Genomic DNA, 23,353 nt, shown 5'->3' with positions numbered 1-23,353 from the left:
CTACAATGTAGAAAATAGTAAAAATAAAGAAAAACCCCTGGAGTGAGTAGCTGTGTCCAACAGACAGTACAGACGGGTACTGTATATTAAATATACATATGGTGGAGAAACCACATCTGCTCTGCTTTGCTCTCATTTATAAGATCACTGTTTGTCAGTCAGTTAAGTCTTATTATTTATTATTTATTTATTATTATTTTCATGGCGATGCGATCAATCCCCTCTGCCTAGCTATCCACTGACCTTTTTCCAAGAACGTAGAGGCTTCCCAGGCTTGACCTTTTGAGAGGGAGTTTTGTCTTTGACCCCTCTCTTACCACAGAAGGCTATTTATTCCCTTTGTGCTTGTCCTCTCCCGTGGATGGCTCAATCGAACGTTCCAATACTGTTGGATCAAGAAGGAGTTTTTGTTTTAATTGCCTGTATGTTGATGATGGAATGACAGTGTCACGCTCTGGCTCCGGGACTTTGTATTTTGAGCCAGGGTGTGTTCGTTTTGGTTGTGTTTTGTTTGGTTGGGTTGTCATTGGTTGTGTTTTCCTTGTTTGGTCAAGTGACTCCCAATCGGAGGTAACGAGTGTCAGCTGTCGGCTCGTTATCTCTGATTGGGAGCCATATTTAAACTGTCTGTGTTCACCTTGTGTTTGTGGGTTTTTGTTCCGTTATCAGTCAGTGTTACTGTGGACTTCACGAGTCGTGTTTCTTGTTTTGTTTTGTCGTGCTTTAACTGAATAAAGTACCATGTTCGTGCAACACGCTGCGCTTTGGTCTACTCATTCGTCAGACGATCGTGACAGAAAAACCCACCACCAAAGGACCAAGCAGCGTGTCCAGGAACACACGCAGGAGGTAACGCTGGTGGATGTCCTCCTCGGCTGGGGGCATATTACGAAGGAGGAGGCCGTCCGGTACCGGAGGGCGATGAAGGGGGAGACCCAGGATGGAGAGGAGCAACGGCGTCAGCAGGGCCATCGTCGGATGGAAGAGAGGCAACCCCAAAAAAATTTTTTGGGGGGGCACATGGCTTGGGCGGCTGGGCAGCAGGAGGCTGCCACAGGGAGACGTGGAGAGAAGGCCACCGGATTACGGGAGCCATTGGCGAGAGGAGGGAAGGAAGTAGTTGAGGCACGGCGAGAAGGACTGAGGTGTGTTACCAGTCCGGTCCGGCCCGTTCTTGATCCCCGTTTAAGGCCAGTGGTGTGTGTTCCCAGGACGGTCCGGCCTGTTCCTACTCCACGCACCAAGCCTACGGTGTGCGTCGCCAGCCCTGCCCGGCCTGTTCCTGCTCCACGCACCAAGCCTACGGTGTGCGTCGCCAGCCCTGCCCGACCTGTTCCTGCTCCACGCACCAAGCCTACGGTGTGCGTCGACAGCCCTGTCCGGCCTGTTCCTGCTCCACGCACCAAGCCTACGGTGTGCGTCGACAGCCCTGCCCGGCCTGTGCCTGCTCCACGCACCAAGCCTACGGTGTGCGTCGACAGCCCTGCCCGGCCTGTTCCTGCTCCACGCACCAAGCCTACGGTGTGCGTCGCCAGCCCTGCCCGACCTGTTCCGGCTCCACGCACCAAGCCTAGGGTGCGTATCGTCAGCCAGGTCCGGTCCGTTCCTGCCTCACGCGCCAAGCCAGGGGTGCGCGTCGTCAGTCCTGATCCAGCCAGCTGGGTCAGATCGGATCGGGGGCATTACGGGGGGATTGAAGTAGGGTGGTGGTCAAGCCCGGAGCCGGAGCCGCCTCCGAGGAGCAATGCCCACCCAGCCCTCCCCTGTTTGGGGTTTTTGAGGCGCGGTCGCAGTCCGCGCCTTTAGGGGGGGGTACTGTCACGCTCTGGCTCCGGGACTTTGTATGTTGAGCCAGGGTGTGTTCGTTTCGTTGTGTTCTGTTTGGTTGGGTTGTCTATGTGGTTGTTTTTCCTTGTTTGTATTGAGTGACTCCCAATCAGAGGTAACGAGTGTCAGCTGTTGGCTCGTTAGCTCTGATTGGGAGCCATATTTAAACTGTGTGTTTTCACCTTGTGTTGGTGGGTTTTTGTTCCGTGTTCAGTCAGTGTTACTGTGGACTTCACGAGTCGTGTTTCTTGTTTTGTTTTGTCGTGCTTTAACTGAATAAAGTACCATGTTCGTGCAACACGCTGCGCTTTGGTCCACTCCTTTTCAAGACGATCGTGACAGACAGGGCTTTTACACATTATACTGTATACAATACTGATTGACAGAGATGACAGAAATCTTCTGCTTTTGCAATCAAAAGGTGATGTGTCAGTGGGCCAACAGGAGTCCTATGTCAGAGGTCAAAGGGCAGACTAATAACTAGCTGACTGGGGAAACATAAAGGACATCTTTCTGTTGTTCTTCTCCTCCATCAGGAGAAAGACGTAGTGAGTAAGATAACAGGGCTTTACTAAAATCACATCCAGCAGCATATATGTGTTAACCTGGTCCAAAATCTATTGATGCTGTCTTGAAAACTTCTATGGCAAGAGAGCACAAAACTATCTGAAACCGGGCTATATTTGTGATAGTTGTCAGTCACAATTACCACAAGATTCCAGCCTGATATAAACAATTGCTGGTAAATAACCTCAAAGTGTTTTAAACATAGAAAACAATTGCAGTTAATTCTAAATGTCTTTTAAAAGTGATGAAGAATTCCACTCTGTCACGCTCTGGCTCCGGGACTCTGTATATTGAGCCAGGGTGTGTTCATTCATTGGGTGTATTTCTATGTTGGTATTTCTGTTGGGTTCATTTCTATGTTTGAGATAATGACTCCCAATCAGGGGCAACGAGTGTCAGCTGTGGGCTGGTTGTCTCTGATTGGGAGCCATATTTATCTGTATGTTTTCCTTTGGGTGTTGTGGGTTTTTGTTCCTTATTCGGTCAGTGTAACCGTGGACTTCACGAGTCGTGTTTTGTTTGTAGTTAGAAACTTTAATTAAATAAAGTCATGTTTATTTCACACGCTGCGCCTTGGTCCGCTTCCTGTAACGACGATCGTGACAGAAAGACCCACCATACAACGACCAAGCAGCGTGTCCAGGAACACACGCAGGAGGTGACTCTGGTGGATGTCCTCCTCGGTTGGGGGCAGATTACCGAGGAGGAGGCCGTCCGGTACCGGAGGGCTATGAAGGGGGAGACCCAGGCAGGAGAGGAGCAGCGGCGTCAGCAGTGCCATCGTCGGACGGACGAGAGGCACCCCCAAGAATTTTTTAGGGGGGGGCACAGGGCATGGACGACGGGGCTGACGGAGGCAGAGAAGGGGCGTATTCAAAAGGCCACCAGGTTACGGGGGCCACTGGTCAAAGTAGGGAAAGGAGGTTTAGAGGCACGGCGAGAGGTACTGGGGTGTGTTACCAGTCCGGTCCGGCCCGTTCCAGTTCCCGGAGTAGAGCCAGTGGTGTGTGTCCCCAGTACGGTCCGGCCTGTTACGGCCCCTCGCACCAAATGGACGGTGCGCGTCTCCAGCCCTGCCCGGCCTGTTCCGGCTCCACGCACCAAGCCTACGGGGTGCGTCGCCAGCCCAGCCCGGCCTGTTCCTGCTCCACGCACAAAGCCTACGGTGTGCGTCGCCAGCCCAGCCCGGCCTGTCCCTGCTCCACGCACAAAGCCTACGGTGTGCGTCGCCAGCCCAGCCCGGCCTGTTCCTGCTCCACGCACAAAGCCTACGGTGTGCGTCGCCAGCCCGACCCGGCCTGTTCCTGCCACTCGCACCAAACCTACGGTGCGCGTCGCCAGCCCGGTCCGGCCTGTTCCTGCCACCGCGCACCAAGTCTACGGTGCGCGTCGCCAGCCCGACCCGGCCTGTTCCTGCCACTCGCACCAAACCTACGGTGCGCGTCGCCAGCCCGGTCCGGCCTGTTCCTGCCACTCGCACTAAGCCAGGGGTGCGAGAAGTCAGCCTGGTAAGGCCCGTTCCTCCTCCACGCACAAAGCCAGGGGTGCGAGTCGTCAGCCTGGTAAGGCCCGTTCCTCCTCCACGCACAAAGCCAGGGGTGCGAGTCGTCAGCCTGGTAAGGCCCGTTCCTCCTCCACGCACCAAGCCTACGGGGTGCGTCGTCAGCCCTGTCCTGCTCGTTCCTGCTCTCCGCACCAGGTCTGTGGTGCGCGTCGCCAGCCCATTCCGGTCCATTCCTGTTCCACGCACCAAGCCAGGGCGCGTGTCGTCAGTCCGGCTCCCGGCCAGCGGGGCTAGACAGGACCAGGGTACTTTGGGGGTTGGAGAGGAAGTGGGGATCAAGGCCGGAGCCAGAACCACCGCCGAGGAGGTATGCCCACCCAGCCCTCCCTTGTTTAGCCCTTATTGAGGCGCGGTCGCAGTCCGCGCCTTTAGGGGGGGGTACTGTCACGCTCTGGCTCCGGGACTCTGTATATTGAGCCAGGGTGTGTTCATTCATTGGGTGTATTTCTATGTTGGTATTTCTGTTGGGTTCATTTCTATGTTTGAGATAATGACTCCCAATCAGGGGCAACGAGTGTCAGCTGTGGGCTGGTTGTCTCTGATTGGGAGCCATATTTATCTGTATGTTTTCCTTTGGGTGTTGTGGGTTTTTGTTCCTTATTCGGTCAGTGTAACCGTGGACTTCACGAGTCGTGTTTTGTTTGTAGTTAGAAACTTTAATTAAATAAAGTCATGTTTATTTCACACGCTGCGCCTTGGTCCGCTTCCTGTAACGACGATCGTGACACACTCCAGGAATTAAACTCTTGAAATATCAGTCCCAGGCTTACCTTGGAGCCTCTTTGGCACCAACTCTGTTGTATTTGACCTTGAGAAATCAACCGATGAGAATTCTGATCAGTTCTGGATCAGACTTAATTGGGTGATGTCTGACGAATATCTGATGCCTCCAGGTGTGAGTATTCCTATTTTTGCCTTAGTTTAATAATTAATGAACATCTAATGAACGTATTTTCTTTAATTTGTCACCCATTAATTATGTTGTCTGATGATTTCTGTAGCAGACTTTACTGTTAATTGGGTGATGTCTGATGGGTCATGGTTCTTCTCGTTTACTTTGCTGTGTATCTTTCTATTTTTATCTGAATCCTGTATTGACTTCTAATTAATGCATTTGCTTTCATTTGTGACCACACGGACAGATTGTTCACGTGTGGAAGGAGTGTATATCTGTCATCACCAAACGGCTCTCTTGTGTAGACCTAAGGTTGCGTTCCAAATCGCACACTATTCCTTTTATAGTGCACTACCTTTGACCAGGGCCCATAGGTCGCTATACAGGGAATAGGGTGCCATTTGGGCTGCAGTCTGGATGAATCAGAGAGCCTGCCTGGCTGAGGTCCAATGCTTTTGTCTGTCTTATTAGAGCTAATGGGAGCTGCAGCGTGAGCTCACATGTTAATGACTCCTGGGGGTTGGTTGTTCAACGGGCACAGAGGAAAGAAGAGAACAAAACATCAACAACTGTTCTCATAAATAAGAATTGTACATCATCTCTGCACCCAGAACCAAATCCGTGTTAAAGGGACATTTCACAATTTTCCAACTTCATATTCATCATCTCCATCACCACCCCAAGATCAATGTATTTGAAAATTGTGTTTTTCTATGTTTTGTAGTAAAAAAGAGAAGAGGAAGATGACATCATCTGGAAACACTTTGACATCATCTGGTACTTTACCAGCCTTTTCCTGTTCATAGTTGGTTAAAATCACGATACACACCAGAAGATGTCAAATGTGTTTCCGATAACATCATCTGGTATGCATCTTTCTGACCACCAAACACAGAAATCCACCATTTTCACATATGTTGATGTTGGGGTGGTGCCGGAGAAAATGTGTCACGAGAGACTATACATAACAGAGAATATATCTCAGTGATAAATAATCCATCATGTAAGCAAAATACTTTATAAGGAGCCATAAATACTTCTGAATGCTCATAGCCTGTATTATAATGCGTTATAAAGCACAATGAATGCATTCATAATGTATTGTAAATAAATAATAGTCTCCTCAAAGAAAGTGTATGTTGAGTGTTCTAACAGGACAAGTTCAAGCACTACAACTTTATTTTCAATATGCTAGCATCTGTTTTGTGCCTCCTGAACATGACCCTCTTGAGTGGAACTTCCTGTAAGTCACGCTGTCCTAAAGTGCAGGTAGTCCCGGCGGAATTTGACCGCTCACCCACGGAGACTTCTCTAGGTCATTGTGGTCTAGTAACGTGTGTTATTATAAAGTAATGTGTGTTATTTATACAGTAAATAAGCCCCCTAGTGTTCCACTGGCAATCAAGCTGTCTGCAATGTTAATTGCATCCCCTCATTCCTACCCATCATTGGGCATTTTATGTAGCCTGTCAGATCTGACATTTCTTTGCTCTTTCTTTGCACGCACGCACAAGCACACGCACACAAACACACACATATACCCCCACACACACACACACACACACAAAAATTACATTTGGAAAGACTGGGGAAGGCTACATGAATCAAATGAAATCTGAATGACCATCTTACTGCAATAGACTGTGGAAGGCTACATGAATCAAATGAAATCTGAATGACCATCTTACTGCAATAGACTGTGGAAGGCTACATGACTCAAATGAAATCTGAATGACTATCTTACTGCAATAGACTGTGGAAGGCTACATGAATCAAATGAAATCTGAATGACCATCTTACTGCGATAGACTGGGGAAGGCTACATGAATCGAATGAAATCTGAATTTGAATGACCATCTTATTGCGATAAACCTAAAATCCTATCTAAATAGTTTCTGTTGTTTTCCTGAACTTGGTCTGACCTTTCTTTCTTGACATGACTTAACAGCAAACCTTTTTCTCTGGTTATTTTGGGAGCAGATTAATGTTAGGTGTGAGAGGACAGAAGGAGAGGAGGAGAGGAGAGGAGAGGAGAGGAGAGGAGAGGAGAGGAGAGGAGGAGAGGAGAGGAGAGGAAGGAGGGGGGAGGAGAGGAGAGGAGAGGAGAGGAGGGAGAGGAGAGGAGAGGAGAGGAGAGGAGAGGGAGAGGAGAGGAGAGGAGAGGAGAGGAGAGGAGAGGAGAGGAGGAAGCAACATTTCATTCACCACTGCTCTGCTCTAACTGTCCACCCGGCTGCTCTGATGGGAAATATCTGGAGACAGTCACGCACAGGCTCAGAAACATCTGTAGCCTTTCCTTATGTAAATGGCTTCTCTCTTTCTCTGTCTCTCTGGTTTAGTAACAGGTTTCTTGAGGATACTGACAGACTGACATAAAGAATCTGCCATTTTATTTCTATGACCTCTGACATCAAAAGCCCCAAAATTGCCCTCGCTAGAAGCCTGTGTTTCAGACATAAGGAAGTGGATGGCTGAAAACTTTCTACTTTTAAACTCGGACAAAACAGAGATGCTTGTTCTAGGTCCCAAGAAACAAAGAGATCTTCTGTTAAATCTGACAATTCATCTTGATGGTTGTAAAGTCGTCTCAAATAAAACTGTGAAGGACCTCGGCGTTACTCTTGACCCTGATCTCTCTTTTGACGAACATATCAAGACTGTTTCAAGGACAGCTTTTTTCCATCTACGTAACATTGCAAAAATCAGAAATTTTCTGTCCAAAATGATGCAGAAAAATTAATCCATGCATTTGTTACTTCTAGGTTAGACTACTGCAATGCTCTACTTTCCGGGCTACCCGGATAAAGCACTAAATAAACTTCAGTTAGTGCTAAATACGGCTGCTAGAATCCTGACTAGAACCAAGAAATTTGATCATATTACTCCAGTGCTAGCTTCCCTACACTGGCTTCCTGTTAAGGCAAGGGCTGATTTCAAGGTTTTACTGTTAACCTATAAAGCGTTACATGGGCTTGCTCCTACCTATCTTTCCGAGTTGGTCCTGCCGTACATACCAATACGTACGCTACGGTCACAAGACGCATGGGCCTCCTAATTGTCCCTAGAATTTCTAAGCAAACAGCGGGAGGCAGGGCTTTCTCCTATAGATCTCCATTTTTATGGAACAGTTTGCCTACCCATGTGAGAGACGCAGACTCGGTCTCAACCTTTAAGTCTTTACTGAAGACTTATCTCTTCAGTAGGTCATATGATTGAGTGTAGTCTGGCCCAGGAGTGTGAAGGTGAACGGAAAGGCTCTGGAGCAACGAACAGCCCTTGCTGTCTCTGCCAGGCCGGTTCCCCTCTCTCCACTGGGGTTCTCTGCCTCTAACCCTGTTACAGGGGCTGAGTCACTGGCTTGCTGGTGCTCTTTCATGCCGTCCCTAGGAGGGGGTGCGTCACTTGAGTGGGTTGAGTTACTGACGTGATCTTCCTGTCTGGGTTGGCGCCCCCCTTGGTTTGTGCTGTGGTGGAGACCTCTGTGGGCTATACTCGGCCTTGTCTCAGGATTGTAAGTTGGTGGTTGAGGATATCCCCTCTGGTGGTGCGGGGGGCTGTGCTTTGGCAGAGTGGGTGGGGTTATATCCTTCCTGTTTGGCCCTGTCCGGGGTTTCTTCGGATGGGGCCACAGTGTCTCGGACCGCTCCTGTCTCAGCCTCCAGTATTTATGCTGCAGTAGTTTATGCGTCGGGGGCTGGGGTTAGTTGGTTATACCTGGAGTACTTCTCCTGTCTTATCCAGTGTCCTGTGTGAATTTAAGTATGTCTCTCTCTAATTCTCTCGTTCTCTCTTTCTCTCTGAGAACCTGAGCCCTAGGACCATACGTCAGGACTACCGGGCATGCTGACACCTTGCTGTCCCCAGTCCGCCTGGCCTTGCTGCTATTCCAGTTTCAACTGTTCTGCCTGCGGTTACGAAACCCCTACCTGTCCCAGACCTGCTGTTTTCAACTCTTAATGATCGGCTATGAAAAGCCAACTGAGAGACCTGAGCCCTAGGACCATACGTCGGGACTACCGGCCGTGGTGACTCCTTGCTGTCCCCAGTCCGCCTGGCCTTGCTGCTATTCCAGTTTCAACTGTTCTGCCTGCGGTTATGGAACCCCTACCTGTCCCAGACCTGCTGTTTTCAACTCTTAATGATCGGCTATGAAAAGCCAACTGAGATTTATTCCTGATTATTATTTGACCATGCTTGTCACTTATGAAAATTTTTGAACATCTTGGCATGGTTCTGTTATAATCTCCACCCGGCAAAGCCAGAAGAGGACTGGCCACCCCTCATAGCCTGGTTCCTCTCTAGGTTTCTTCCTAGGTTTTGGCCTTTCTAGGGAGTTTTTCCTAGCCACCGTGCTTCTACACCTGCATTACTAGCTGTTTGGGGTTTTAGGCTGGGTTTCTGTACAGCACTTCGAGATATTAGCTGATGTAAGAAGGGCTATATAAAATAAAATTGATTGATTGATTGATTGATGTTTGTAAAGATTGTTGCTGTTTGACTTATTGTTGGCAGAAGCTCCCTGAGAAACGCTGGTGATGATTTATGATGATTTATCAACCAGGAAATGAGAGTGGTTCTAATATATGTCTAATACCTCTGACTAAGAGGGACTTTGCTCACGGTTGGTTGGTGTGAGAAGAGGGAACCACCTTGTGGTATCCTGCAGGTGCTGGGGTCACAGTCCGGACACAGCAGGATTAACCGAGGTTAATCAGGGTTACGTCCCTATCCTGTCCTCCAGCCGCCGTACCTACTGGGAGAGAACTGTAAGCCCCCCTCAATCTCGTTATTGCCAGTCTTTATACCCAGTGTGCTACTCCAACCAACTCCAACACACACTATCTATCACACTATCTACCACACTATCTATAACACTATCTACCACACTATCTATCACACTATCTACCACACTATCTATCACACTATCTACCACACTATCTATCACACTATCTACCACACTATCTATAACACTATCTACCACACTATCTGCCACACTATCACACTATCTACCACACTATCTACCACACTATCTATAACACTATCTACCACACTATCACACTATCTATAACACTATCTATCACACTATCTATCACACTGTCTACCACACTATCTACCACACTATCTACCACACTATAACACTATCTATCACACTATCTACCACACTATCTACCACACTATCTATCACACTATCTACCACACTATCACACTGTCTATAACACTATCACACTATCTATCACACTATCTACCACACTATCTACCACACTATCTACCACACTATCACACTATCTATCACACTATCACACTATCTATCACACTATCTATCACACTATCACACCATCTATCACACTATCTACCACACTATCTATCACACTATCTACCACACTATCTATCACACTATCTACCACACTATCACACTATCTACCACACTATCACACTATCTATCACACTATCACACTATCTATCACACTATCACACTATCTATAACACTATCTATCACACTATCTACCACACTATCTACCACACTATCTACCACACTATCTACCACACTATCTACCACACTATATACCACACTATCTATCACACTATCTATCACACTATCTACCACACTATCTACCACACTATCTACCACACTATCTACCACACTATCTATCACACTATCTACTACACTATATACCACACTATCACACTATCTATCACACTATCACACTATCTATCACACTATCTATCACACTATCACACTATCTACCACACTATCACACTATCTACCACACTATCTACCACACTATCTATAACACTATCTACCACACTATCTATCACACTATCTACCACACTATCTATCACACTATCTACCACACTATCTATCACACTATCTACCACACTATCTACCACACTATCTACCACACTATCTATCACACTATCTACCACACTATCTACCACACTATCTACCACACTATCACACTATCTATCACACTATCTATCACACTATCTATCACACTATCTACCACACTATCACACTATCTATCACACTATCTACCACACTATCACACTATATATCACACTATCACACTATCTATCACACTATCTACCACCCTATCTACCACACTATCTACCACACTATATATCACTGAGAGCAGCATACCTGGATTGAAATCATTTCAAATACTTTATCTGTGATTGATTGAGCTTGTCTTTCCTACTGGACCAATAGAATAGTCTCAGAACTGCACACCCAGACGACCTGACACTCCAGACAGGCTAGAGCAAACGCTCTAAATATTTGAAAGACTTGAAATAGTAGGACAGGAGAGCAAGTACATAATCTCAGTGATTCAATATTACATTAATAGTTATTACCCAGTTGAGTTCATTAGTGGGATGGAAGTTGTAAAGTTGCTCTAATGTTGGACATTATGTCCTCAAGGGTTTTACGCTTTGCTTTGAGTGGTGGGTTTCTTGACTTATTTCTCTCTCTTACATTTCATGTCATAGATCTATTTTTATATTTTTCTGTGTATATTTGATGTCTGTGCCAATGGCATTTTCCGGGAAAGTTAGTGGGCAGAAATATATGCTCTTAGTTGAAACCAAACCTATTCTAAAATCACCGTGGCTGAAGCTCTCAAAGAAGCTCTCAAATTAAACACTATTTAAAAAGTGCATTTAACATGAATGTCCCAACACACTATACAGAAGAGAACAGCAGGTTGCTAACCATTTCAACAACCTTTACCACTGAGTTCTCTCTTTCCTGACCCATTCTGTTTTGATCCCTCTCTCTCTCTCTCATCCGCTCACTGTCTACAGATTGATTATGACGATTCTGTTTGTTTTTGTTATTCTCTCTGGGATGATCAGTTTGTATCCTTCCTCTTAACCATTCTGCTCTTCTCTCTAGTTTGATGTCGGGGCTGGCAGCTCTGGATGCCAAGTGTTCCAGCCGCCTGGGCATCATGACCGTCTCCTACTACCTGTGGACCACCTTCGTGGCGGTGGTGGTGGGCATCCTCATGGTTACCATCATCCACCCCGGGGGCGCCGCCCAGAAGGAGGACAACGAGGACAGCGGCAAGCCAATCATGAGCTCCGCTGATGCCCTGCTCGATCTGATTCGGTAAGAGACAGGATGAAGATCATTAAATTGACCTTTGACCTTTGTTGTTGTGTCCAATGTAATTTAATTGTTTTAAAATCAGCCTACATTGAAGGTTCAAGGGTTTTTATTAGTCATGTGTGCGCTTATGTCCGTGGGCCGTGTGCGTACTGTTTGTGTGTGTGTGTGTGTGTGCGTGTCTCTGTGTGTGTGATCTGTGTGCGTGTATCCGTGCGCGCGCGTGTGTCTGTTTGTCTGTGCTTATGTTCATGTGTTTGTGCGTTTGTACAGTATATGTATGTGTATGCCTGTGCATGTGTGTTTAATGTGGTGTGTATGAAGATTTGTGATGTGCTTAGGTTTAATTAGTGACATTGAGGTCAGGGTTTAGTTCTGATCCCACAGGATTTAGTTCCAATATCACAGGGTTTAGTTCTGATCCCACAGGGTTTAGTCCTGATCCACACAGGGTTTAGTTCTGATCCACACAGGGTTTAGTTCTGATCCCACAGGGGTTAGTTCTGATCCCACAGGGTTTAGTTATGATCCCACAGGGTTTAGTTCTGATCCCACAGGGTTTAGTTCTGATCCCACAGGGTTTAGTTCTGATCCCACATAGTTTAGTTCTGATCCACACAGGGTTTAGTTCTGATCCTACAGGGTTTAGTTTTGATCCCACAGGGGTTAGTTCTGATCCCACAGGGTTTAGTTTTGATCCCACAGGGGTTAGTTCTGATCCCACAGGGTTTAGTTCTGATCCTACAGGGTTTAGTTCTGATCCCACAGGGTTTAGTTCTGATCCCACAGAGTTTAGTTCTGATCCACACAGGGGTTAGTTCTGATCCACACAGGGTTTAGTTCTGATCCCACAGGGGTTAGTTCTGATCCACACAGGGTTTAGTTCTGATCCTACAGGGTTTAGTTCTGATCCCACAGGGTTTAGTTCTGATCCCACAGAGTTTAGTTCTGATCCCACAGGGTTTAGTTCTGATCCCACAGAGTTTAGTTCTGATCCCACAGGGTTTAGTTCTGATCCCACAGGGTTTAGTTCTGATCCCACAGAGTTTAGTTCTGATCCACACAGGGCTTGATTAGCCTGCTTTTCTCTCTGTCTCTCATGGATGGACCAACTAGATGACTTCTGCAATACTTGAATACTCTATAATATAGAGTTTTTATTAATATTGTAGTTTTAATCAATCACTTTTTTTTTCAAACTATCAATCAACAAATCAATCACATTTTATTTATACAGTGTATTTTATAAATGTTGTGTAGGTAGCATGTTGTTTATGCGAAGGAGATGTGTGAGGCAAATGGTGGTCACACCAGATACTGACTGGTTTTCTGATCCACGTCGCTACCTTTAAAAAAATATATATCTGTATTCCCAGCCGTGAAATCCATAGATTAGGGCCTAATGAATTTATTTGAATTGATTAATTTCCTTATATGAACTGTAACTCAGTAAAATCTTTGAAATTGTTGCATGTTGTGTTTATATTTTTGTTCAGTGCACATACAAATAGCCACATACAGATGTCATGCATATGATAAACGTCCTCCCTCTTCCCATATAGAGCTGGGAAGAGAGTTAAGTTCTAAGATGTCCATGTCAAAGACCTGTTAGAACTATCAGATAAGACCCTTTTATAACAGCAACTAAGACTCCGTATTAGAACTATCAGATAAGACCCTTTTATAACAGCAACTAAGACTCCGTATTAGAACTAGCAGATAAGACCCTTTTATAACAGCAACTAAGACTCCGTATTAGAACTAGCAGATAAGACCCTTTTATAACAGCAACTAAGACTCCGTATTAGAACTAGCAGATAAGACCCTTTTATAACAGCAACTAAGACTCCGTATTAGAACTAGCAGATAAGACCCTTTTATAACAGCAACTAAGACTCCGTATTAGAACTAGCAGATAAGACCCTTTTATAACAGCAACTAAGAATCCTATTAGAACTAACAGATAATACCCTTTTATAACAGCAACTAAGACTCCTATTAGAACTAGCAGTTAAGACTCGTGGCGTGGGGCAGCTGGGCCGATTCGGTTGGCTAGCTGTTCTTCCCCACCTGTCGCCCAGGAAGGAGTGACTTTGCGTGGCCGCCTGGCCGCCCGCATGTTCATCCGGCTCTCCCTCCCTGCCTTACTCTTCTCCTCTACTCTCATCTTCCTGAGAGGCTGAGTACCATATGTCAGAGAGTCCTGGTCAATGAGGGCCTAGTGTGGCTAGAGAGGCTTAACCTATGAGAGCATGGCTAGAGAGCACAATATTGGCTCTGATTAGATAAAGTGCGTATTTTGATGGCTGGCTGCACAGAACCTGTATGAGACCCTGTCCATTGCCTGAGGTGTAATCAGAGAGGCATTGTCTAGTATGATAGCTGTGTTAGATGCTATGTACTCAGTCAGTGAGATTGATTTTTCTTACATGCAATCATGCAATTTGTTCAAATCAGCACCTGAGCTTGATAGTCATTGGGGTGAAGACTGACGTCTTCCAAATCCAAAAGACATTATGATAAGAATTAGAGCTGTATGTATGATTTCATCCAGGGCTATTCAATCAACTCCCTGACCAATCAGTGATATTAATTGATCAATTAACTACTAGGTAGAACATTTAAAAAGCAGTAGTTAAATATCATTGGTCTAATCCATAAGCAGTAGTTAAATATCATTGGTCTAATCCAGGGTTCTTCAATTCCGGTCCTGGAGGGCCGAAACACTTCTGTTTTTTATTTCTACCTGGTAGTTAATTGCACTCACCTGGTGTCCCAGGTCTGAATTAGCCCTGATTAGAAGGAGAGGATGAAAAACAGAGGTGTTTCGGCCCTCCAGGACCGGAATTGAAGAACCCTGGTCTAATCCATGCATGTTTTAAGGCCTGCTGTGACTGTCTTATTTTAGTAAACATAGTACTACTGGTCTTACACAGGAAGTAGTTTCTGAATATTCACAAAAGGATCCAAAGGAGACAAGTGGCGTAAAAAGATGATAAGTCAAGTTTTTGGATGCGGTCAAGTTCTCCGACCCCTCACATGGAACATTATGTGCTTCCATGCCTATTATAAGACAAGTCTAGTCACTAGTCACATAACAGATTTTAACTTAAAGATGCAGTTCGGGATCTTAAGCGCTTACAAATTTGTAACATATTGAACGAATTGGAATTCGTAAAAACATATCATACGAATCTGAAAAAATATATAAATAAAATACAATTTGGGGACCCGTTTTGACTCGTGAGCACAAAATTGTGAACCAGGCTTTTCTAGTTTATTTCTGAAACCAGTCTGCCGGCTCTAGAGTTGAACACTTTCCTGTATTCTTCCCTTTCAGCAACATGTTCCCGGCCAACTTGGTCCAGGCAACTTTCCAACAGGTAAGCGGCATGACATTATCCTATATATAGTGGAAATGTATCAGGTAACAGGTAAGCAGCATGACATTATCCTATATATAGTGGAAATGTATCAGGTAACAGGTAAGCAGCATGACATTATCCTATATATAGTGGAAATGTATCAGGTAACAGGTAAGCAGCATGACATTATCCTATATATAGTGGAAATGTATCCGTTTCTGAAGAGTTTTAGGAGGAGTGGCGAAGCTCACTTATTATATCAATAATATATTAAGTTCTATCACTTCATGTTGATAACAGAAGGAGATGAACGAGATAATGAGATCTTTTTTAATGGAAGTCTGTGTCCGTTTGACAAACCAATTCACCAGATGTTTGGGTGGCAGTTAGTGACAGGAATTAATTAAATACAGTATCTTTAACAAATTCCGACTCTCTGTTTCACACCTGTACCATCCCCATGTGTAGCTTGTGTACCTATACGTAACATGTTAGATACTTCAGTGTGATATTAATGTACATGCAGCACACACACTGAGTGTACAAAACATTATGAACACCTGCTCTTTCCATGTCATGCAGCGTTGCAGTTCTTGACACAAACTGGTGCTCCTGGCACCTACTACCATACCCCGTTCAAAGGCTCTTCAATCTTTTGTCTTGCCCATCCACCCTCTGAATGGCACACGTACAACGATCCCATGTCTCAGTTGTCTCAAGGCTTATAAAATCCTTCTTTAACCCGTCTCCTCACCTTCATCTACACTGATTTGAAGTGGATTTAACAAGTGACATCAATAAGGGATCGTAGCTTTCACCTGGATTCACCTGGTCAGTCTATGTCATGGAAAGAGCGGGTGTTCTTAATGTTTTGTCCACTCAGTGTGTACTGAATGTATCTGGTCTGTTTAGTACCGTACCAGGAGTATCCCCATCATTAAGACCCCTCCGCCTACGGTGACAGCTGCCCTGATGGAGAGCACCACCCGGAGGGTCTATATCTACGGCGTCCAGGACGACAACGGAACAGACATCCAGAACTTCTCCCTGGACCTGACGCCACCGCCCGACATACAGATGCGCACGCTGCCCGGGACCAGCGACGGCATGAATGTCCTGGGGATCGTCATCTTCTCCGCCACCATGGGTGAGTAACGTCACCACTGACCTCTGACCTCTAACCCTAACTCCCCAGACACCGTGTGATGTCATTATGGATGAGGGACAGTTCCACGGACACATACACACACACACAGACACACACACACACACACACACACACACACACACACACACACACACACACACACACACACATATACACACACAGACACACACATACACACACACACAGACACACAGACACACAGACACACAGACACACACACACACATACACACACACACATACACACACACACAGACACACACATACACACACACACAGACACACAGACACACAGACACACACACACACACACATACACACACACACAGACACACACACACACACAGACACACAGACACACAGACACACACACACACATACACACACACACACACACACACACACACACACACAGACACATACACACACACACAGACACACACACACAGACACACACACACACACACACACACAGACACATACACACACACACAGACACACAGACACACACACACACAGACAGACACATACGGACACACACAGACACACACAGACACACAGACACACACATACACACACACACACACACACACACAGACACACAGACACACACACACACACACACACACACACACACACACACACACACACACAGACATGCACAGACACACACACATACACAGACACATACACACACACACAGACACACAGACACACACACACACACACAGACACACAGACACACACACACACACACACACACACACAGACATACACACACACAGACACATACAGACACACACACACACACACACTCTCACACACACACACACACACACACACACACACACACACACACACACACACACACACACACATACAAACCCACCAAGGCACACTACCTTGTAGTGTCATTACGGTTGACAGTATCACCATTGTCCCTGCCCTTCAGCCACAGCCTGAGTGACAGTTAACATAGTTAACCTTTAATTGACCCTTTTGTTCTCTCCTCATTGTTGATCAATCCCTTTAGTAAAAACACAAACCTTTAGCAAATCAGTCTGGTCCATGGTGTCCATGTTGTCTCAGTCTAACACAACAATGTTGTTGACGTTGTTGTTGTTGTCTAGGTATCATGCTGGGTAGAATGGGGCCTAACGGCAGCGCCCTGGTCAACTTCTGTCAGAGTTTAAACGAGGCTGTCCTGAAGATTGTCGCCATAGTGATCTGGTAAGAGTTGTAGCTTATGGGAAGAGCAACCCAAAGACATGTCCTCTCAATAACATCGTATTAGACAACATGCTGAGATAGTCATGTGTGCGGGAGGGTCAACAAAAGAGCTCATATTCTATTCTACCAATATTCAGCAATGTTGTCAACTGCAGTCAATCACCTGGGCTAGTCCAAGAACAAACCTGTCTCCCATGAAAAAAACCAACAAATAAAAACGAACTTCCTGGTCCATTGCAGGTACTTCCCGTTCGGCATTGTGTTCCTGGTGGCCGGTAAGATCCTGGAGATGGACGACCCGTCAGCCATGGGGAAGAAGCTGGGTTTCTATGCTATCACCGTGGTGATGGGGCTGATCCTCCATGGTCTCTTCATCCTCCCTGCCATGTACTTCTTCATCACCAAGAAGAGCCCCATCGTCTACATCAGGGGCATCCTGCAGGCCCTGCTCATCTCCCTGGCAACTTCCTCCAGGTAAACAACAACAACAACAACCTACCTCTAACCCTAACCCTAACCCTATCCTGCAGGCCCTGCTCATCTCCCTGGCAACCTAGATATCAATACCCCCTGTATGTATACAGCCTCCTTATTGTTCTTTTATTGTCTTACTTTTTTTCTTACTTTAGTTTATTATTATTTTGGAAGTATTTTTAGTAAATACTTTCTTACTTACTGTTTTAGAAATTCTGCATTGTTGGTTAAGGGCTTGTAAGTAAGCAATTCACGGTAAAGTCTACTGTACACCTGTTGTATTCGGCTCATGTGACAAATACAATTTGATTTGATTTGATCAAAACAATATCCAGTGCCAAATGATTCTTCTCACCCACAGACATCTACACTCAGCCGTATACATCGTCTCACACCTCTCCTTCCTCTTCCACCTATCCTTCCACCTCTCCTTCCTCTTCCACCTCTCCTTCCTCTTCCACCTCTATCCTCTCCCTCCACCTCCACCTCTCCTTCCTCTCCCACCTATCCTTCCTCTTTCACCTCTTCTTCCTCCTCCACCTCTCCTTCCATCTCTCTTTCCTCCACCTTCCTTCCTCCTCCACCTCTCCTTCCTCTTCCACCTCTCCTTCCTCTTTCACCTCTTCTTCCTCCTCCACCTCTCCTTCCATCTCTCTTTCCTCCACCTCTCCTTCCTCTTCCATCTCTCCTTCCTCCTCCACCTTCCTTCCTCTTCCACCTCTCCTTTATTTTCCACCTCTCCTTCCTCTTCCCCCTTCCTTCCTCTTCCACCTCTCCTTCCCCCTCCACATCTCCTTCCTCTTCCACCTCTCCTTCCTCCTCCACCTCTCCTTCCACCTCTCCTTCCTCCTCCACCTCTCTTTCCATCTCTCTTTCCTCCACCTTCCTTCATTCCTCCTCCTCTCCTTCCTCATCCACCTATCCTTCCTCTTCCATCTCTCCTTCCTTTTCCACCTCTCCTTCCACCTCCACCTTCCTTCCTCTTCCACCTCTCCTTCATTTTCCACCTCTCCTTCCTCTTCCCCCTTCCTTCCTCTTCCACCTCTCCTTCCCCCTTCACCTCTCCTTCCTCTCCCACCTATCCTTCCTCTTTCACCTCTTCTTCCTCCTCCACCTCTCCTTCCATCTCTCTTTCCTCCACCTTCCTTCCTCCTCCACCTCTCCTTCCTCTTCCACCTCTCCTTCCTCTTCCACCTCTTCTTCCTCCTCCACCCCTCCTTCCATCTCTCCTTCCTCCTCCACCTTCCTTCCTCTTCCACCTCTCCTTCATTTTCCACCTCTCCTTCCTCTTCTCCCTTCCTTCCTCTTCCACCTCTCCTTCCCCCTCCACATCTCCTTCCTCTTCCACCTCTCCTTCCTCCTCCACCTCTCCTTCCACCTCTCCTTCCTCCTCCACCTCTCTTTCCATCTCTCTTTCCTCCACCTTCCTTCCTTCCTCCTCCTCTCCTTCCTCATCCACCTATCCTTCCTCTTCCATCTCTCCTTCCTTTTCCACCTCTCCTTCCACCTCTCCATCCTCCTCCACCTCCCCTTCCTCTTCCACCTCTCCTTCCTCTTCCATCTCTCCTTCCTTTTCCACCTCTCCTTCCACCTCTCCATCCTCCTCCACCTCCCCTTCCTCTTCCACCTCTCCTTCCTCTTCCACCTCTCCTTCCTCCTTCACCTCGCCTTCCTCTTCCATCTCTCCTTCCTCTTCCACCTCTCCTTCCCCCTCCACCTCTCCTTCCTCTTCCACCTCTTCTTCCTCCTCCACCTCTTCTTCCTCCTCCACCTCTCCTTCCATTTCTCTTTCCTCCACGTGCCTTCCGCCTCCACCTCTCCTTCCTCATCCACCTCTCCTTCCTCTTCCATCTCTCCTTCCTCTTCCACCTCTCCTTCCACCTCTCCTTCCTCTTCCACCTCTCCTTCCACCTCTCCTTCCACCTCTCCTTCCTCTTCCACCTTCCTTCCTCCTCCACCTCTCCTACCACTTCCATCTCTCCTTTCTCTTCCACCTCTCCTTCCTCCTCCACCTCTCCTTCCACCTATCCTTCCCCCTTCACCTCTCCTTCATCTTCCACCTCTCCTTCCTCCTCCACCTCTCCTTCCCCCTTCACCTCTCCTTCCTCTTCCACCTCTCCTTCCCCTTCCACCTCTCCTTCCTCTTCCACCTCTCCTTCCTCCTCCACCTCTCCTTCCACCTCTCCTTCCCCCTTCACCTCTCCTTCATCTTCCACCTCTCCTTCCTCCTCCACCTCTCCTTCCCCCTTCACCTCTCCTTCCTCTTCCACCTCTCCTTCCCCCTTCACCTCTCCTTCCTCTTCCACCTCTCCTTCCTCTTCCACCTCTCCTTCCTCCTCCACCTCTCCTTCCACCTCTCCTTCCTCCTCCACCTCTCCTTCCACCTCTCCTTCCTCCTCCACCTCTCCTTCCATCTCTCTTTCCTCTACCTTCCTTCCTCCTCCACCTCTCCTTCCTCTTCCACCTCTCCTTCCTCTTCCACCTCTACTTCCTCCTCCACCTCTCCTTCCACCTCTCCTTCCTCCTCCACCTCTCTTTCCATCTCTCTTTCCTCCACCTTCCTTCCTTCCTCCTCCTCTCCTTCCTCATCCACCTATCCTTCCTCTTCCATCTCTCCTTCCTTTTCCACCTCTCATTCCACCTCTCCATCCTCCTCCACCTCTCCTTCCTCTTCCACCTCTTCTTCCTCCTCCACCTCTTCTTCCTCCTCCACCTCTCCTTCCATTTCTCTTTCCTCCACGTGCCTTCCGCCTCCACCTCTCCTTCCTCATCCATCTCTCCTTCCTCTTCCACCTCTCCTTCCTCCTCCACCTCTCCTTCCACCTCTCCTTCCCCCTTCACCTCTCCTTCATCTTCCACCTCTCCTTCCTCCTCCACCTCTCCTTCCCCCTTCACCTCTCCTTCCTCTTCCACCTCTCCTTCCCCTTCCACCTCTCCTTCCTCTTCCACCTCTCCTTCCTCCTCCACCTCTCCTTCCCCCTTCACCTCTCCTTCCTCTTCCACCTCTCCTTCCCCTTCCACCTCTCCTTCCTCTTCCACCTCTCATTCCTCCTCCACCTCTCCTTCCACCTCTCCTTCCTCCTCCACCTCTCCTTCCACATCTCCTTCCTCCTCCACCTCTCCTTCCATCTCTCTTTCCTCCACCTTCCTTCCTCCTCCACCTCTCCTTCCTCTTCCACCTCTCCTTCCATCTATCCTTCCTCCTTCACCTTCCTTCCTATTCCATCTCTCCGCTCTGGTCAAACGTTGTGCACTATGCAGGGAATAGGGTGCCATTTGGGACGCAACCCAATGTCTCACTCTGATAGTGTGTAATGGCACACCACCCATTGAGTGATATTATCTCTTCATTAGTCTCTGCTCCTCAGCTCCCCGGCTGTTGGACAGACAGGTTTAGATTCGCCAGACGGGTCTGTGTCAGAGTAGACTCGGGTTCTGTCTCGCGTGTTAGGACATAATTTAGAATTATGGAGTATCTGCAGTCAGGATGTCCTTAATCAGTGAAATATATTTTATAAACCCTTTTTACATCAGCAGTTGTCACACAGTGGTCCTCTGTACCTCAATTGGTAGCGCATGGCGCTTGTAACGCCAGGGTAGTGGGTTTGATCCACGGGACCACCCATACCTAAAAATTTATGCACACATGACTGTAAGTCGCTTTGGATAAAAGCGTCTGCTAAATGGCATTATTATTATTATTATTATTACAGTGCTTTACAGAGCCTCCCACAGAAGAAATAGAAGTGCTGTTTCTGTGTCAATCTTCTAGTTCCTCGACTACCCATAATTAAACATTGACAGCAGGAGTGGTGTGAATGTAATGAGAATGATGTGTCTTTTAATTAATCTTTCTGTTCTTGAATGAATCATTGTCATTGAAATAATAAATAAGAGTCTGTCTCTTGAGTTTGGTTGAATTCAAATGAAAAAATATGATCTTGAATCACTACCCCTCCAACTGACTGTGTCTCGCTTGTCATTATTACACATTAAAGCTAGAATCCTTAATTGAAAAAATAACAAAGCGTATTCCCCGCCCCTGTTTCGATAAAAAGCTGAGGAATGGGCTGGAGAAATGTAACCGCTCTCAAATTCAGACAGCACTATGGATGCAAGGACTGACCATCCATGATATCAAATGTATAGTTTTAACCATGTTTTGAGGCTATACAGTGTTTGTTTACATTTACGTTGTTTACAAACATTGGAGTAAATCAAGTTTATATTTTGGGTTCTGATGGGGTAGGACAGTTGAACTAAAGCTCATGAGGCATTTCTAAGTTATATTCTTCTAGAATCAATGATTATGCATCACTAATTTAAAAGTCAGAAAATGGATGTAGCAACTAAGGATTCTAGCTTCAAGGGAAGACATTGATAGAAATTGAAGAACAGTTTTTTTTTTCACGTGATCTGCGTCACAAGGCGGTCCTCTGTTTGTCCCCTATCCAGCTCTGAAGTGTACTACTTACTGAGGTAATAGAGTTGAGAGCGTTGAATGTAATAATATTAATACTAAACTAAAACTGAATTTACTCCCCAGCTCTGCCACGCTGCCTATCACCTTCAAGTGCCTCCTGGAGAACAACCACATCGACCGACGCATCATCCGCTTCGTGCTCCCCGTGGGCGCCACAATCAACATGGATGGGACAGCGCTCTACGAGGCCGTGGCAGCCATCTTCATCGCCCAGGTTAACAACTACGAGCTAGACTTCGGCCAGATCATAACTATCAGGTATGACGCCTATATAGCCTTTATATTAAAGGTATGCAGCCTATATAGCCTTTATATTAAAGGTATGCAGCCTATATAGTCTTTATATTAAAGGTATGCAGCCTATATAGCCTTTATAATAAAGGTATGCAGCCTATATAGCCTTTATATTAAAGGTATGCAGCCTACATAGTCTTTATATTAAAGGTATGCAGCCTATATAGCCTTTATAATAAAGGTATGCAGCCTATATAGCCTTTATAATAAAGGTATGCAGCCTATATAGCCTTTATAATAAAGGTATGCAGCCTATATAGCCTTTATATTAAAGGTATGCAGCCTATATAGCCTTTATATTAAAGGTATGCAGCCTACATAGACTTTATATTAAAGGTATGCAGCCTATATAGCCTTTATATTAAAGGTATGCAGCCTA

General features: G+C 46.5%; 1 protein-coding gene across 1 annotated transcript in view; it reads left to right on the top strand.

Annotated features, from left to right (window-relative positions):
* The first annotated feature begins 4,823 nt into the window (after positions 1 to 4,823).
* slc1a7a (solute carrier family 1 member 7a) overlaps positions 4,824 to 23,353 on the top strand; it is a 29,985-nt gene continuing 11,455 nt past the window's right edge. The window contains exons 1-7 of the mRNA XM_045206051.1: positions 4,824 to 4,851; positions 11,709 to 11,964; positions 15,302 to 15,344; positions 16,239 to 16,473; positions 17,624 to 17,723; positions 17,964 to 18,197; positions 22,744 to 22,938. Of these exons, the coding sequence (XP_045061986.1) occupies positions 4,824 to 4,851; positions 11,709 to 11,964; positions 15,302 to 15,344; positions 16,239 to 16,473; positions 17,624 to 17,723; positions 17,964 to 18,197; positions 22,744 to 22,938 (1,091 nt within the window). The remainder of the gene's footprint in view (positions 4,852 to 11,708; positions 11,965 to 15,301; positions 15,345 to 16,238; positions 16,474 to 17,623; positions 17,724 to 17,963; positions 18,198 to 22,743; positions 22,939 to 23,353) is intronic.

The sequence above is a fragment of the Coregonus clupeaformis genome, chromosome 21, assembly GCF_020615455.1.
Source record: "Coregonus clupeaformis isolate EN_2021a chromosome 21, ASM2061545v1, whole genome shotgun sequence".
Classification (NCBI taxonomy): domain Eukaryota; kingdom Metazoa; phylum Chordata; class Actinopteri; order Salmoniformes; family Salmonidae; genus Coregonus; species Coregonus clupeaformis.
This window is presented reverse-complemented; position numbering and strand designations above follow the sequence as displayed.